The following is a 17,903-nucleotide window of genomic DNA, read 5'->3' as shown; positions in this document are numbered from 1 at the left end:
TGTTGTATAAGTCCAAAGAATGATGAACTGAGCCTGTCTGGGGTACTTATGCCAATAAGGCAGCACAAGTAATTAAGGTTTATGTACCAGGTCATAATATAACAGGTTAATCCTTATTAACCCTCTTCAGGCTTTCCTTGGAGAAAATGGATAGTGAAACAACACTTTTGTCACATCCTATGAGTAAAAGAAATCTACAGTCAATGAAAGCCCCTCTATTTCCTAAGATTGTTGACTGAAGTAAAGGAATTGCCCTGTTTAGTGTGATTTCTGCTGTAGAAAAAATATTTTTAAGAAAACTGTTGCACATCATCATGTCAATAACTCGTAATGAGTATGAACACTGACTTGATCTTTTTTTAAGCTTCTATTCCACTGGCAACTTGTAGCCTTCCATTGCTAGAGATATGTTTGACATTGAGAACTACATAAGGACTTTGTTACCTACCTGGGAAAAACGCTGTTGTCATATACTACAAGAGCATCCCTAGAATATTAGAAGCAGATTGGAAAATACTATTATAAACTTACAGAAAGTACTTCTTTTAAGGGAAACTGATAAAACATAGTGAATTTTATTACAAAACTGTTTCTAAAATGCCTTTCAATTTAATAAATGCCTTGAAAGGAAGCACATTCCAGCTTCCAGATTAAGCTTAATCTTGTACAATTGTGTTGAGACAAAGGTTTAGTGTGGGCAGCACACATGAATGGAAATATCCATATCATAAACTCACCTTCAGTGCCTTGAAATCGGAGTAACCAGTGTGATTCTATAGTCTGACATAATGTCATAGCAACCTGTTCCTGAACTGACTGCAATTTTAAAAATACTTTTCTTTTTACACTTCAAATTCCAATCTACAGCTTTTAAGTAGTTATAATAATTGAATAGCTTTAACATTCTTGATTTGTATATTTCAGTGAAAGCATTTATTTGTAAGATAATTTATGGAAATATATGAAATTGTAAGTAATACTTTGAGACAATGGCAAGGAGCAATTTTGAATAGGTAACCACAAGTATTCATATAAAAATAACAATATGGCAGCCAGGGCAATCCTCTTCAACTCCTGTTGAAGCCAAAGGAAATCAAACCTCATCTCATAATTTCTTTCCAATGCCGCAAAGCACTTTGCAAGACTGTGCTCTATAGGAGCAATACTCTAAAAGCCAACACTCCATGCTCCTTAAACCTCATTGCCAAATTCCCAACTCCTTCAGCAAGTGTAGGGTTTACTTCCTGATCTATGAACAGAAAATACTTTGTATTGTATGAGTATTGTATGAGAGTATGCAATGGCGTAGCTCTGTTCACCTAAATGGTTGCAGGCTAGGTTTCATATTTTGAACAATAATACTGTGTTAGGCACATGTTTGCAGGATCTAGATCTTAATTGCTCACCTGATATTTATTCAGTTCTTTCACATAGCATCTGCAGGAGGAGAGGCATTATAATCAATATAAAAATGTAACTAGAAAACTTCAAAATATGTCAAGATAACTCTGAAGTTCATCTAAAATTTCTCCACACTTATTTTAATTGTCCTGTTAACTTCATAAGATAGTGCAGTGTGCTGCTAGCTGTCAAAATGGACTATCTGATGCAACTACTGATAATAGCAAAAACTATATATACTTTGTTACTAACATCCTTTACAGCTCTTCCATACTTGGATAACTCCATTGTGCAATAAATTATTATTTACTGGGAAAAAGTGCCATAGTTAATGAGCATCTATTTTATAGATAGAACTAAACAGTTTGCAACCTAGTCTGCAACTAAACCAATGAGTTCCACATAGTAAACATTTTGAAAAAATTACTGATTTTTACTATCTTTGGAGTTCTTTTTTTTTTTTTTTTCTGTTAAAGAAGAAAGTAAACAAATAATTATAAAATACTTTAACATCTCTGTAGAAGATCTCTGTATGTACCTGGCTCTGTACTTGTGTGCATGTGTTTCTTGGTTTGTAGCAACTAGCAACTCCAAAAAATGCCCAATCTCAGCCAAGGTTTACCGAAGAACAGAAGTCTCCATTGTTTCATATTACCTACAATTTCTGTGAGACAGGTGAGGAACTGATATATGAGGTCTTCTCTTGGAGACTGAAGATATTCCACACAGAAGCTCATTTTCAAAACACAGTTTCATCACTATTCCAGTTTTACTAGGAATGATGTGGTGCGTTATTTTAAAGGATCTGACTGCACCTCTCGTATGGTGCTCTTGTTTTGGAACCCCTCCAATTTTTTTTTTGAAAGTAGGATAAAAGGCATGACACCTGTCTTTTTGAATGATACAGATTTATATTCTATAAGTGGTGATGTAGTTAACTTAGTTTAATTTATCATCATATTCTGTCTGTTTGCTTTTTTATGTTTTGATGCACTCTCTACTTCAAGGAATAGTTTTCAACTAGCATGTTGTCTTAGACTGTGTACAGTCTTGTCACAGCATAGAACAGTGAAAGAAATGCAAACAATTCAGGTGGTTCCATAGAAAAGTCCAGTCTTTTGTACAGGAGTGCTCTGATTTTTATTTTCCTCTGATGATAAAATATGGTGAACAGTCATCTAACTTTGTTAGATCCTGCTGATGTTTCCTCTGGGCTTCTTTTGGTTTTCATGTAATTCTGGAAAGCTTCATCTTTTAATGTCTTTTCTGGATTATTAATAAATGCATACAGAGATATAAAATATCCCACTATTGAATTAACTCTTTTAACAAATTTTTAACTGCATGGCAATTTCTATCCAGTAGTTGGCTTTTGTTTCAGAACAATGTTATGTCTTTTGCACCATAATTACCAGTTTCCTTTACAGTCTCTTGTAAAGGAGTGTAAAATTTTTCTTTTTGAAAATTCAACAAAGTTGTGTCACATAGATCACAGCAAAAAAAGAGGGAATGAGGAAGACTATTCCAAGTTCCTTGCCTATTTTAGTTGAATGTATTGTGGTTAATATATCACAGGTCCTGAAATATTTCCTTTTATCCCTGACTCTATTCCCACTGGATTTGTCCCATCATAAGAAGTTCCAGCAGAATTTGCACATTCCTCTGTGCTGTCTGTAAGCTGTGGATGAATTTTCATTTCCAACAGTGAATGTGTGAATTTTTGTGTCCAGGTGCAGCATGGGGAGAGAAGGGGCTTTTATATGGGCCCTGCTGGGTATGATAGCCTCAGGACCTGAGCAGGAGAGCAGGCTGTTTTGGCACACTTTTACCTCTAGGTATATTTTTACATACCAGTTTATCAGTTTTGAACTCTTCTGCCAGTTTGGACCTCAAAACACTGGTCGGTACTTATCTACGGTGTGATTCCAGACATTAAATAGATTAAATCACATTAAAAAGTCTCTGTAAATATGATTATTTCTAGCATCTTTCCAAAGATATCCATAGGACTATAGAATATTTTCCTTTTGAGTCTTTCTGTTTAATATCACTATCTAATAAATGTAATGAGAAGGGAGTAGATATGTGGAGAAAGATGTGTGCATAGCATGCTCACATTGCTGGCTTGGTTGAAGTATTCCATAACTGAAAAATGTACTTGGGAGTTTGCACTGAAGTATGGGAAACGGCTTTTTTTGGTACATATATTTTTAACTCTTAGAAGATGTTTGTAAAAACAGATGTGAGCATGTGTTTTGAGTTAATTTTCTTTTTTTTTTTTTCTTTCTTTTTTTATTCAGTTGCTGTATCGAGAATGGGCAAGATATGGAGTATTTTACAAGTTTCAGCCTATTCACCTTATAAGGTAGTATGGACTTGCACAGAACCCTAAGGAATCTCATTCTTAACTGATGTAGATTAATTAAGTTCCTTCCAGTTACTTCAGCAAATGAAACCTTGGATTGATCAAAGCATCAAAAATAATGCTCTTACTGCTTTAAAAAATTCTTATTTAAAAAATAAGAATTTCCATTTGCACTGATGACTTTTTATTGGAAGTATGGTCACGAAGTCTGGTGAATAATGAAAAGCTGGTGTTCACATCATGAATCAGTGTGAAAGTATATGACAGTTTTGAAATTGATTTGATTTTTTTACTCCTGGTTTTACAAGTTTTATTCATCTGAACACATCCACATGTGTTCCTAGTGTTTTGGGGTTTTTTTTAATATTTTGAATTTTGAGATTAAAAACATTGAAGTTGGGCTTAAAATAAGACAAAACAAAACTATAATGTTTTTAGAATAATTTCCACCATGTATCTACAAGAAAGTCAAACCAAACCAATTTTTGTTGTATACTACAAATACTGAACAATGAGAAAAGGAAATGTTTGAGAAAACTGCTGACTTGAAATATTCTTACATAAGATAACTGTCTAGGAATAAATGAACTGTGATATTAACAAACATTGAAAAAAGAAAAAAAGTCATTTCTGAATATTTTGTGTACATAAGAAAGATGACATTCATTAGTGTTTCCCTTTCAAATAATCTGAGGTGATCTGCCCCAGCATCATAACCTGCAAAAGCTGGTAATAGTAATATGGATAATCAGTAAAATTTGTAAAATATATTTATTGTATTTTGAGTTGAAGTTATAATGTTATCTAGTGTTTCTCAAAGTCTTAACCACTAGCTTCTAATGTGAGCAGAATTGCTCTTTATTGGGAGTGAGATGTTTCAAATTGGCACATAATATTGAGACCATCAAAGTTTACTGAGGTTCTGTAAGGCTTTGAAATTTCTTCTTTTTTGCTTTAAAGTATTTGTGCAGGATTTATATACATTTTGAATACCAGTTTTTCCAGGCCAGGCTACAGTATGGAACAGGTAAATCAGAACTACATTAGAACACTTGTTATGTTATTAGCAAATATTACAAATGTTAAGTTAAACCATGTCTGCCTAGAGGAATTCTCAAGTTTTACCAGACCTGACAGTTCAGCTGAATGACAAATAGAGCTACATCTGTTTACACTCCATCTTCATTTGTATTTTGCTGTCTCCATTATAATGTTTCACTATACTGATATGATTTCATAGAAATGATGTGGTTTAAACTTCTATGAGAAAGAAAAAGAAAGGACCAGACATGTGCAATTGATTCTTTGTTCTCAGAGATTATTTTTGTTGGTTTTGTCTTCCATACTTAGTTTGACTGTAAGTTTGACTGTTACCACTAAAATAAATGTGGCTTTTATTTTCTGACTAATGTCAAAGCTTTAGAGTATATATACCTGAAGAATTACCACCCTTTTCTTTCTGCAACTGAAAAAAATTTTTGTATGTCTATACTGTGGGGAGGATTTGAGCTCAGTCTCAGTGTGGACATTTATTCCCTTGGCACACATCAGCCTCGCTTCAAAGATTTTTATAATTTAGTGTGACACTTCTTTCTGAGATTGGTTAGATTATACTCAACTTTTGTTTTGGTTGTGGGAGCACTGTAACTTAACAAGTTTATATTCAAGTTTTGACGGACAGAAGAAGTAGCATTTATTTTGCCTTATATCCAAAGCCTGTTCTGACTGATGTTTTCAAATTCATGAACTGTAAGTATACTGCTTGAGTAATATTCACGTCCCCAAATTAATTAGACTTTTTAGTGTAACCTTTAATACAACTTTTAACAGTGCAAATATTTTTAACTGTTTAATTTTTTAACTGTTTCAGCTTTACACAGTAAGAATGTGAATTCGAACAATGCTTTTAACCAAATTACCTGTGCTGGAAGACTACATATGGAACTGTAGAATTATTATAAATCATTCCCAGTGCCTCAGTTCCTTGCTTCTGGCCATAGAGCTGTTGACAGTTTCCAGGTGATTTTACACCAAAGGCAGGAGCTACGTAGTTGTTATGTTCACTTTTGGCACAGACCAGGAGTCTTCTGAGTTCTCTTCTAAGGTCTGATAGCCTGAGGGACTGCTAACTTCATAGTCAATCTTAGAATATTTTCAAGTTCTTAAGAATGTAACACCTAATAAAGGACATAAAGGACCATTGCAATATTCAGTGACAGTTCTATTCACCCCTGTGTCTTAATCTGTAAAAGTATTGTGCTCTGACTTCATGCACCTCTATGGACTACAGGGAACACTATTTTTGTTTGTTTGTTTGTTTGTTTGTTTTTTGATTTTTTTAAAATTATTTTTGGGGTTTTTTGTTTTGTTTTTTGTTTGTTTGTTTGTTTGTTTGTTTTGTTTTGTGAATTGGGAGATTCAGTTGTGAGTGAGGAGGATTTCACCAAATGAAAACACAGAGAGTGTTACATATTTCTATTCTAGAGCAAAACAGTTTCAGTTAAAACTTGAAAGGAGTATGTAGTGCAGATCATGTATGAATTGAGGGTTGTTTTGTAAAATCTTTACAGCACACAGTCTCTCGGTGCACATCCAGATATTAAATAACATTGTTTGAAACAAAGCCTGGCTAAGGCAGTTCTTTATTTTCAAAAGCATATGAATGTCTAAATATAGTCATATGAATTCAGTTTTTGCTTTTCATGTACGTCTATTTTCAACTCAGTTGAAGAGGACAATAAAAATTTTTGAGAGGGATATTACAAAATATTTGCTAACAGATATCTTAGGCTAGAAGTCTGAAAGAGGTTTACCTCCTCTTTCATTCACCCTTGAACTTGGAAGGCATGAATGACATATGAACAGCAGGGAATAAAATTGCGGCTCTAGGATGTGCAGGGCTCTAGAGGTTTATCTGTTACATTTTTTTTTTTTCTCATACTAATTTAAATATTGATTTCTAGTAGAGAGTTACTCTAGTGTAACTTTCTTGTAGGAATGTGCTTATCAACAGTAGTTCCTCTCAATCCAAATTTAAAAGATTCTATTAAAACATATCTATGGTTCATTGATTTCTTTTTTTCTATTTTGATGATGCTCTTTCCTCAAATGAATATAAGTTCAAACCCAGTTTCTAAAAATTTTTGCACTTAAAGCATTGCTAATTTCCTAAGGGGTAATACTGCTGTTGGTCCAGAGACAGGGAGGACACTCCCTGGGAGTTTATGAACCTGCATAAAGAAAACAAGTTTTATGATATTTTTAATAAATATTTTATAAATCTATGTCGCTCAAAGTTTTAACTGTCAGATTCTAAAATGAATAGGTATTCCATAGGGACTTTTAGATGTCTCTAGATCTGCTCCGTGCTTAAAGCCAGGCTTGCTAGAAAACCAGATCAAGTTGCTCACAAGATTTGAAATCTCCAAGAATAGAGAGGACATAGCATCTCTGGGCACCCTTTCTAGTGCTGTGCCACACTTGGGGAAGAATTTTTTCCTGTTGTCCAAATTTTCCTTGATACAGCCTACAGCCACTGTCTCTCCTCTTTTAGCAGTGCACCTGTAATGAGTTAGAGCAGGTCAAGAAAACATGCAGCAAGTATAAGAAATGCAATAGAATTTATAATGAATTATATTACTAGTTGAATGCAACTTTTGGCACTTAGGTCTAAATGACAGATGGAGTATGCTAAGGTTACTGATATTAGAAAGAGGTGGTTATCCTTTGAAGACAAAAGCTTACTTAGCTCTTGGAAAACTGGCGAGTTATCTTCTTGGTGGACAACTTGAAGCACCTGCACATGAGAACCTGTGTATGAAGTAGAATTCCAGATAGGGGATGATCATCATAAAGGACAGATCCCCTTTTGTTATCTTGTTATTAGTACAAAATTACCTTACCCAAGGGAAGTCAAGTAGAGCTAGCTCATTTTTCATTGTAGTGGAGGTTATTTTAATATTAGTGCTTCTAACAGGTCTCAGCTCATTATGACCTTCTAACCCATCTCATTCTTCATGTTTTCGTTTCTATTTCCTATCACTAGGACTTCACCTAACTTCACCTAATTATCTATAGCATGATTACTTTCAAAGCTCCAAGTGCATGTATATGCTTATCTTCCTGTAAAGCATAAAACTGGGAAGACATGGTCATTGTAAAGATTAAGACTATGTATACAATAACTCTTATTGCAGACGTAGGTGGAAGAGTGCATTAACCAAAATATTATTTATAGCATGTAGCATGTAAATCAAAACGGGAGTTTCTATTACTCAAACTGTCTGTCTAATATATTTCTTCCTCACTATTTTTAACTATGTTTTTCTTTTGTATGGAAAATTGTTTCAACTTTGTGTGTAATGAATTCTGGCCCTTCATTGCAGTGTGCACATGTCGAACCTACCCTTGACCAAACAGTCCCCAGTTCCCCTCTGTTCCTGCATTTGAATTTCATTTTCCCAAAGCAGAACATCCTGTAGCTTTCTCTTCCTGGCAGTTTTTGAAGTGGTGACAGACCTATGACATTCTGAATTTCTATTGTCCTGGTTCTGGATACTGTTACCCCACTTTCAGTGTTTCGGAGCCTCTGTAGTGCAGCGTTCAATGTAAGCAATCAGTCCCCAAAAGCGTTATTATTGATTTGCCTTTTTTTCCTTTTAACTTATTTCTTCAGTCTTCACCACAAAAGCCTAATTGGTTGTATCTGCTTATGCTACTTTGGATAGTATAGTTTTGAAGGAGCAATGAAGTAAGAAAGAGAGTTCTACTGAAATGGTGTTTTTACTGTCTTTGGAGATAAGTGTTTCTTCCCTGGCAAAAGTGTGGCTAAGATCAGTTTCTGGTACAGCATTCCCCTAACTGTGGCCATGTATCTTACTTAATACATTAGCAAAACACTGCTTCTTTCACCACTGTCCTTTGTAGTAACCTCTTCATCTCTGGAGAGAGAACATTTGTCTCCACACACTGTCTAGGGGGTCTAAGAACTTGAAAATAAATGTCTGCAGTGCCCTCTGTAATTCATGAAGTACACTCAAATATTTTTTGGTCATTGTTTATGATAACTTTGTGATTATTGATCCTCAAAGTGCAGATTCTCTTGTATGTTTTATTTCCTCAGTTTACTTGTCACTCTTCTGGTGGTACTGTGAATTAACCTAATCAAACATCCAATCTTTATTTTTTATGCAATGCAACTACTTTGGCAGAAAGCAACTGTGTGATATGTGGTTATCTAACAGGGATTGAACAATCCTCTGTAATGCTTGCCTCAGAGCTAAGCAGGAGCAGCACAGACTAATATTTTGGAATGGATCTATATGTAGTGCCCCACTCTGTAGTGGGGTGGCTGACCCAGCAGATCAGTCTTGCAACAAATACGTATATATTTTTTGAAAGCCATGTCTCAAGCCAAGAACAGTGAGACCTCTGTCCCATATACAGCCAGCAGACTGAGAGCAGCGAGGTCCCTTCACACCTTCCCTCTGCAAGCCTTACCTGACTATCACCAGCTTTCATAATGCTGCAGAGAGGAAAGAAAACGTCATGCTAGATGTGCACAGTAATATACAGTTCCTAATGCCTGGAGAATAGTTATGTTAGGATATTTTCTCTCTACTGAAACAATTGCAAGGTCAGGTGGTTATGTGCTACCTTCTGAGTAAGAAGAGCTTTTCTCTACCTGACATTTTGATTCCTTATTTAACAGAAATGCCTTTTCAGTGGAAACCAAACATGTTTCAGGCTTACCCACGGACAATTTTTTTTATAGCCTCTTTTCTTCATTATATGACAGTGGGATGCTCCTCATTTTTTGGGATTGCCTTTCCCTTCGAAGGACGAGTAAACTTGCTTTCTTTTTGGATATTAGTGATCAGTGTGTTCAGAGTGCTGTGCTTTCCCCCTTAGTCTGGTGAATTACTGTAGCATTCTTCTGAGACTACTCTGGTTCATGGGATCCTGGAGGTGGCCCTGTTATGGTGTGGTAAAAAAAAGTTCTTGGTAAAAAATTCCATGACTCAGCTCTCATACAGAAATATGGGAACACTATACAACTCTTTCCTGACTGTCTTTAGCAGGCATATCTTCAACATTCACAAAGATGTTGAAGCTACATGCAAGGAATTCTTTAGTAAGAAAAAGAAAAAAAACAGCTTTAAGCCTGGGAAAGTGCAGTAATCAAACAAACATAGCATAAAGTAGAAAAATGCCCATGAGCTCTGCCAGTAACTTTAGCAGTAGTCCATCTAACTCCTTTTCAAACCACTGTTGAGAATGTGCCTAAGGCAATAATCTGAGTGTATCTTCTCACTGTAATCCTTTTGCACTTTGAGTCCAACACCTTTTTATAGTTCCAAAGAACTCTACAACAAAGATTCAGTCCCAACATGGGTATGTTCATCTTATAGTTCATCATCGTTAAAGCAGTAGATACAGTGGGAAGTGCTGTGCCAGGATCCACTCAGCCTTGATGTCCTTTGTGCCAGTTTGTACAGCAGAGACCTTCCTGGAGGGAGTCAGAAGGTGGGAACCTAGTGCATAGTCTTAGCTGTTGAGAAAGGAACTCCTTCTCCATCGTTATAATTCTTTCCCCTTTCCAGTGTCTCTGTGAGCTCATTACCCCTCCTGACCTCAGTTTATTTATGAATGGACTTTTTTATCATGTCATGCATCCACTAAATGGCCTGCATATTAGATGCTTGATGCTAGGACAGACTTTTCATCTGCAGTTCTATGGAGTTCCCATTCAGCCCCTGGAACTTCTCATCACAGGGCTTACACGAGTGTTTCAGCCTGTGTTTATTGCAAAGCAGAGGGGTTTTCCTTATGATGCATAAATCACTGAAGAATTTATATTGAATTATTCTACTGAGTGCAGGCCTGTAGCTAGGGTGAGATGATTTACTTACAGCTCTGGATTTCATAGACTTTGCCAGCCCTGCAGGAAGTGGTTCTCTCTCTGTCTGTTTTGGCAAGAGCTTGGTCTTATTTATTGGTGCTTATATGAGAGATGGAATTTTAAAGCAGTAAGCTCGTATTGCAGTGCTGAGGAAAAACAGATCCCTGCTTTCTGATAAACATAATTCCCAGGCTTCAGGCCACTGTGTGAGCACTAAGATACTCATTACCATCCAGATATCTCACTCCTTCAGTGGAATTTTCAAAAACTAGATCCAGCAAAAGTTATGCACTTCTACGTGAGGACTTGTGCAAAGCCAAGGTTCTGAAGATTGAGGTTGTTTCCACGCAGCTTCCTGGTGCCTGTCCCTTGGATTGTGTAGTTTTGTAGGCAGCTAGAATTCTGTTTTATCTGTATGCATAACTGGCTCAGACTATATTCCATAGTGCCTGTATGACGCCTTAAACATCACAGCCAGAAACTTCTATTTTTTAATGGATTTGAGTGATATGTCCCAATTCAACAGGTACCTTTAGAAGTCATATCAGTGTATTTTGATAGGAAATTGAAGTTCGTTGTTTTAAACTGGAGAAGCAAAAAACAGAGGTGGGAGGCCACACTGAAATAAAAGAGAAAGTCCTGCACATTTTTAAACATAGGCATGAAAATACTTGTAGGCATCTAGGAGGCATCTAAAGGTACATATGGCTTGGAACTGCAGGAAGGAGAAAACTGTTGCTGCATTTGGGTGGTAACAGTTCTGTTCATCTGTCTTGTGAAACTGTTCTTGACATCTTAATCTCAGTAGAAAGTTCTGTCTATGGCATACTGGGGTGAAAGGAGGTCCTTTTCTGACAGAGTTAAGGAGTTAAGACCAATCCTTGTCATTTGCTTTAAAGGTATACCCTAATAGTAAGATGCTTGGTATGAGGGTCCCAGCTGTCTCTGTACAAAAGTTACATTAGAACAGACCATAGTTTTGTCCGATCCAGTAACCTGTTTCCAACAATGGACCAAACAAAGATAGCAAGAGAAGAGATTAAAAACTGGGCCCCATGTAACAATTATGCCCAGAAAATACCCACATGAAGGTTATCAGCATGAGAAATCTCTGAACTTCCACAGTCAGTAAAAAGAACAGAAAAACAAACATTTTAATGCAATGTTTGAGCAAGTGATTACTGGTGTTGTGCATTACTGTCTTAGTGGAATAGTTGCATTTCACCAAGACTATATCTTCCTTTCTTCAACCTTCCCCCCTGATCTCTGGGACATGGGATTACTGAAGGCCTGAAAGACAATTATCCAGAAACTCTTGCATGCATTTAACTTACAGGATGCATATGAATGTGTTTTGTTTGCCTTTTCATTTATCACAGTCTCAGAAGTCTTGAGGACCAGCAGTTTAAATTTTAGTTAAACAAGAAAGTTCTGTAACTCTCTTATTGTCTCAAAGTGCCAAAAGGCAAGCCTTGTTATCTCAAGGTGTACAGTAATACTGTGACTAAAAAAAAAGAATTTGTTATACTTGTCTTTTATTGGAAGTTATACATCTGTTCATTAGCCACTAGATGGTGTCTATCTGACAATGCTAATACAGTGCAAGTACTTAAAAGTACTTTCTAAAACAAATACATGAAATGAATTCAGACTGTGTAGTAAAGCTTAGCTATGTTAAATTGAAAAGCCAGAAAGCTTCCATGAAATATTAGTTACTATAAATCAAAGATATTTATGAAAAAATTTAGTATTTGAGTTTCAAACTCTGTTAACTTAGATGATGAAAATCATGCAAATGGTCTTGTGAAAACTGAAGATTAGGAACGTGATAAAGTATCAATGACCTCACATTTATTCAAGGTAAGAACTTGGGCAGATACTTTACCTGCAAGTAAAGAAAAGCCAGAAAAACAAGTCATAATAAGTGTTAAAAAATAGGATGAAAGAGACAAGGTAACTTCCATGCCAGTCTAAAAGAAAGGCTGAACCATTGTATCATATTAAATAGGTTACATTTTATTTTTAAGAGCTTTTAGAGTGTATTATGAGAGTAAATCTTATATATAACTGAATGGATTATTTGTTTCTTATATAGAGCGTCACTTGATGTGTCGAGGTTTTTATGAAGTGAAAGTGTAGTCCTTTCCTTATAGGAACCTCTATTGACTTACACTGGTATTGACTCAGCCTCAGGTAGTCAGACCACCTGCTGTGTATTTTTAATTTGCTAGGTTTTGAGGGTTGCTGACATATTTAAGTGCTAAAGTATGCTAAAGAATAAAGTTAAGAAAGTTAAAGAGAGATACTGAGTGTACATAGGTTGTCTTATGGATGAGTTCTTAGAAGTGACAAGAGAAACACTGCATTATTAGTTTTGCTGAAAATGTCTCTTTTCAGTAAGATGTTCTGTTGCTGCTACAGTTTCAGAGACACATAGAACTTTTGTAGGCAAAGAACATGACAGGAAAATCCAGGCATCAACAGAATAATGTAATCAGGCACTTCATACTTTTAAACACTGCATGAGGTTAAGGACTGTGACTATTGCACCTAAAGTGCTATGTAGGAGTACATTACTGTTTTTATGTTCCTGAAAACGATGTTCTCTTTGTGTCTGGCTCTCTGATAAAAGGTTTCTTTAACCATGGGGATCTGGAAATTTACAAAGGCCATGCAAAAATCCCAAAGTGGTCTGTAGAAGCACTGAAGCTTTGTATTCTCTCATAACAGAGGGGAGAATGCAGATACAGTGCTTCTGACTAACCAGCATCTTGTTGCTTGCTTATAGAGTTGGTAGGTAGTCAACCTTAATTTCTGTCTCAGCCACATTACATCTACTTATTATGCTTCTATTATTCTTCGTACTACAGTCAGCAAAAAAAGGCTTTTTTTCAGCTTCCAATCCATCACCACAAATTATGTCCTTTCAGTTGTATTCTGACAGTTTCTTGGAATGGAAGCATTAAGGTTTGTGAATCTATGAAGCTCAGTGAGTGGCTTGTCCTGGTTTTATTTCTTTACCAAGTAAAGTTTGATCTTCTGCTATTTTAAATTTCAGTTAATACACAAATTCTGTGGTTTTTATTCTAGATACTTTTCCCAGGCTTTTGAAGAAAGTAAAATTTGAGAACGTGATATTACTTTCTTCTGCACAGATCACGTTCTCCCTAAACAGTACCCTGTTACTGTGTTGGATAGTATATATGTGTTAAGAACCAAGAGACTAAGGGAAAACATACTTCTACATCCAAGTGAATTTCAAAATTACTGTTCTCTGAGGAGCTGTGATACTTTGACAGTGGTCCTTTTTTTTTTTCTTTTTTTTTTTTTTTGTCCTGTAATAGGTGACAAATAATATTTCAAAGTGCCTTGTGAGAAAAAAAAATATCTGTGGCTGGTATAATCTGTAATTTAAGGAGGTTTGGCTCCAGACTTCAGGTGACAGTGAACACTTGTTAACTAATGTTTTCAAACAAGAACTTTAACTATAAGGGCTTGATTAAATGGGTCTTGTGGCATCTTGTTTTGTTCTGCTTTGAGGCAAAAAGGGTCAGATTCATAGTTTCTCTGTTGGTCTTCGGTGAATGCTCTCAGACAGAAACACTGCAGATGACTCTGTCCATCACTTACTAGAGAAAGCTAGCAGAGTATGAAACTTTGTATAGAATTCAAAAGACGCGCCGTAACTCTGAACTTGTTTCCAGGTCTTACCAATCTTGTCCCAAGTGTTCTAAAGTGAATGAGGGACATTTGCAGATGTGGCCCCAAACATGAAGGACAGAGCTAGCTTTTAGCATTTAGGGTTTGATTTAGGGTTCTTGCATTGGCTTATCAACTATTTTCACGAACACCCTCATAAGCACTCTCTACTGGAAAGTCTTGATCTTTTTCTCCAGTTTAGGGAAAACCATGCACTCTCACCTTGGACAGAAGTTCCTTTCTTTGTTTTCTGTAGGCAGAACCAGTCAACCTTTTTAATGGACTTTTTCTTTGTTGCTTCATACTTAGATGCATTGTAATTTAGCTGAGGTTCTGTAGTTGTTTTTCTTCTCCTCTTAATATTTTACTATAAAAAGTTTTTAAGTCTCTTGGCAAGTTGTTCCAAGGGGCTAGTCTTCTGCCAGAAGTCTTTCTTGGCTTCCATTTTACTCCATTTGGTGCACTCTCTGTATATCTAGATTTAGTACTGATATGTTTCTTCTTGGGACTGTCTGAACAGAACATGTGTGTATATGATGTCAGGCACAAACATGGTAGAAATCTCTAGGATCTCTAGATGCGCAACAGCCTCACTGCTGCTGCTGAGCTGTAATTCCACCCAGGTGTCCCAGATGGTTGTAATAAATGCTTGAATCCTGCCCTGGGAAAATTTTCAAATGGAGAAAAAATGACAAATACAGAGAAGTCTGGACACAGGCAGCTGTACCTGGAGTGAAATGGTGGGATATAAAGAGATGTTATGTCCTGCTCCTGATTCTGTTGTAGTAACTGGGGTTTTCTCTATATTTAAGCAGTCTTAAAAGTAGCTCTGGTAGAAGAGGTGATCTGACATTAATCTATACTTTTAGAGGACTGCTTGTCCTTTCTCCTGACAGCAGAAATACCAGAACTTTGTCAACAATCTGTGTGAATAAGTTTAATTTAAAGGCGTAAGTAATACATGACTTATTTGGCTCTTTTGCACAGAGGAAAGCCTGCCCAATAAATAACTGTAAATCAGTTTAGTTTTGCATAGAAACTATTGCACAGAAACTATTCCACCACCATAGGCATGGTGAAATGAATTGTGGCAAATGCAAAATAACAGCTGGCCTAGAATGCTGTGTGGAAATGAAAAAACTGAAGAGTTTGGAACAGATTTTCCAGTTAGGTGATTCAGTGTCCACAGTGTCTTTTCCTTGCTTTTTAAACTTTGTTCCTGAACAATTCCAGAGTTCTTTCCACTGTGTGTCACAAACCACATGCTTTATTCACATTCCAGGTATCCCACACTTACTTTTGCAGTCAAAAACTAAGCATTTGTGGGGTTTTTGTTGTTGTTGTGTTGTTGTTGTTGTTTTGTGGGTTTTTTTTTGTTTTGGTTTTTGTTTGTTTGTTTGTTTTTTGTTTTTTTTTTTTTTTCTTTGTTCTTTCTCCCCACTTCCTATATCTTAATCTATTTATAAATTTCACAACTTGGCATGGAAGCACTGTGACCAACATGCAAGTAGAGAGTTTAATTATTAGTTATTCTTTTTGATGTTGGTTTGGCAGTCAGACGGACAGAAGTGCTTTGCAGATGTCTGATTCAAGTGTTATATGGGTGAAGCAGAGGGAATTGAGTAAACTGCAGTCTTTCCAATACTTATTCTAACTCTGCCATGAGAGGGAATGTGCTTTCTACAGGTGACTTTTGATGTTTTGTGGGTTTTTTTTTTAATGCTGTTTCTTATCATTTTCTTGTTCTTGAGAAATTATTAAAAAAAAAAAAAGTGATTTTGTTCAGCTTCTGAAGAAGTTATTGATGATTTGGTCAAATCTTTCCTTAGAGACATGATTCTTAATGAAGAGAACTTAGTGCTTGGTAGGTGGCCATTTAACCAGCATTCAAAAACTCTTCCAAAAAGAAAAGTACACAATTCCGCCTTAGACTTTAATAGCACACAGAACAAAATTCTTGGCTGCTGCTTTTTAAAGGAGTGGTGCATAATTATTATCAAAGCCATTTGCCCCTTGCTTTGGATGAAAACTGCTGCCCTCATTGCATATGTGTGTATAAAGGGCCATTTCTCTACATTAGAATACAACTAATGTGGAAATAAAGCTCATGCAATGCAGTGGGCATACTTTTTTTCGTGACACTTTGTAGTGGGTTATCCACAAGCACACTTTGGAAAGGATTAGTCCTCAGCTTTGTCTGGATACATGTGAACTGGATGTGAGTTAGCTACCAACAAAGGGCAAAACTCTAACCTCAGTTCACTGTTTCCAGGCCAGCATAAATAATGAGCAATTCATTGAGTATGATAGAGACTGGTTTTATCACAATGTAAATGAGAGAATATGTCAACGTCTTGGTGTAAATATACAAAAAATTGTCAAAATTCCTTTTCTTGATATATATCTTACTCCACTCTGGAAGAATATGTTTTTCACCTCTTCATTCATTACAATAATCTTTTTTTTTTTTTTTTTTTTCCTTTTAGTGTGAAAATATAAATGGACTAGTATGTCCACATTTGAGAAAATTTAGCCTGCTTTCAAGGTCAAATAGCATTGCAATTTGCTAGCATGAAACTGTTGACTTGAGTAGGGGTGGAATGCTTTCAAACACTGTAAAACTATGTCCAGTGTGCCTTTCTTAAGAAATTTGTAGAGGGGTGCTAGAAAGAAACACATCTCATGATATTCCTAAGGTCTGAGCCAAAAATCATTTAATCCAGCTGTGGCTGCAATAGATGCTGTCACAGGTGTTTGTAGAGGCTTGACTCCTGAGCAAAGGGAGAACAGGTCTTGGGACATGTCAAAAAAGGAAGAAGCATGTCCACATCATGTGTTCTGCTAGGTTTATAAACTCATATTTAAATTTGTCACCATGCTTTCAAGCACTCTCATTGTTTCTCCTTAGATTATTTCACTTTCTGGCACATTGGTGGACTGAGCTTGGGCACAGCAATCCTAATTGTTTTTATTTTCAAAACAGTTAAGTTACAGAACATTGTGCAGTTTTCTTCCTGGCAACTATTTTTTTGAATACTGCCAGGACATTTTTGAGCTCTTTTCACTTTGTCTTGGCAGGGATGCAAATAGCAACCCTTTGCTTTATAGGCTACAGATCAAAGTTGTCACTAGAATGGTAGAGGCTTGTAGAGGAAGCTTCAACTTCATTGACCCTGGTCAGCTGGTCTTGAATGCTTCTAGGATTTAAACACTGTGTTAATTTGTGGCCCTTTGTCAAAACAATAAACAGTTTAGAACAACCCAGTTTATGGACCATTTTCATGTCTGCTTTGACCTCTTTGGAGCACTGGGCTATGCATGTTGCACAACTCTACAAATAAGGAAGGAGTGAGAAGACAAGTATCGGGATAATCCCATTCTCCTCCTTCTTGTTTCATGTTTTTAAGGATGTGAAGTTTGCCTTACTGTCAAATGGAAGATGTGTCACCTCCCAGTCAGGAGGAAACCTGAAAGCAAATTGAGTCTCCCTGTGTCCTGTGCTGCTCCAATGCCATGTTGACGAACACATGTTGCTTG

At 36.3% G+C, this 17,903-nt stretch overlaps 1 protein-coding gene across 1 annotated transcript in view; it reads left to right on the top strand.

Moving 5' to 3' along the window:
• ANO2 (anoctamin 2) overlaps window positions 1–17,903 on the top strand; it is a gene marked incomplete at both ends in the record, with an annotated part of 178,682 nt that overhangs the window by 40,091 nt on the left and 120,688 nt on the right. The window contains one exon of the mRNA XM_080356136.1: window positions 3,702–3,766. Coding sequence (XP_080212262.1) covers window positions 3,702–3,766 — 65 coding nt within the window. The remainder of the gene's footprint in view (window positions 1–3,701; window positions 3,767–17,903) is intronic.

Source organism: Nesoenas mayeri (assembly GCF_963082525.1).
Source record: "Nesoenas mayeri genome assembly, chromosome: 1".
Classification (NCBI taxonomy): domain Eukaryota; kingdom Metazoa; phylum Chordata; class Aves; order Columbiformes; family Columbidae; genus Nesoenas; species Nesoenas mayeri.
Note: the sequence above shows the minus strand (reverse complement) of the source record. Positions and strands in the feature narration are given on the sequence as shown.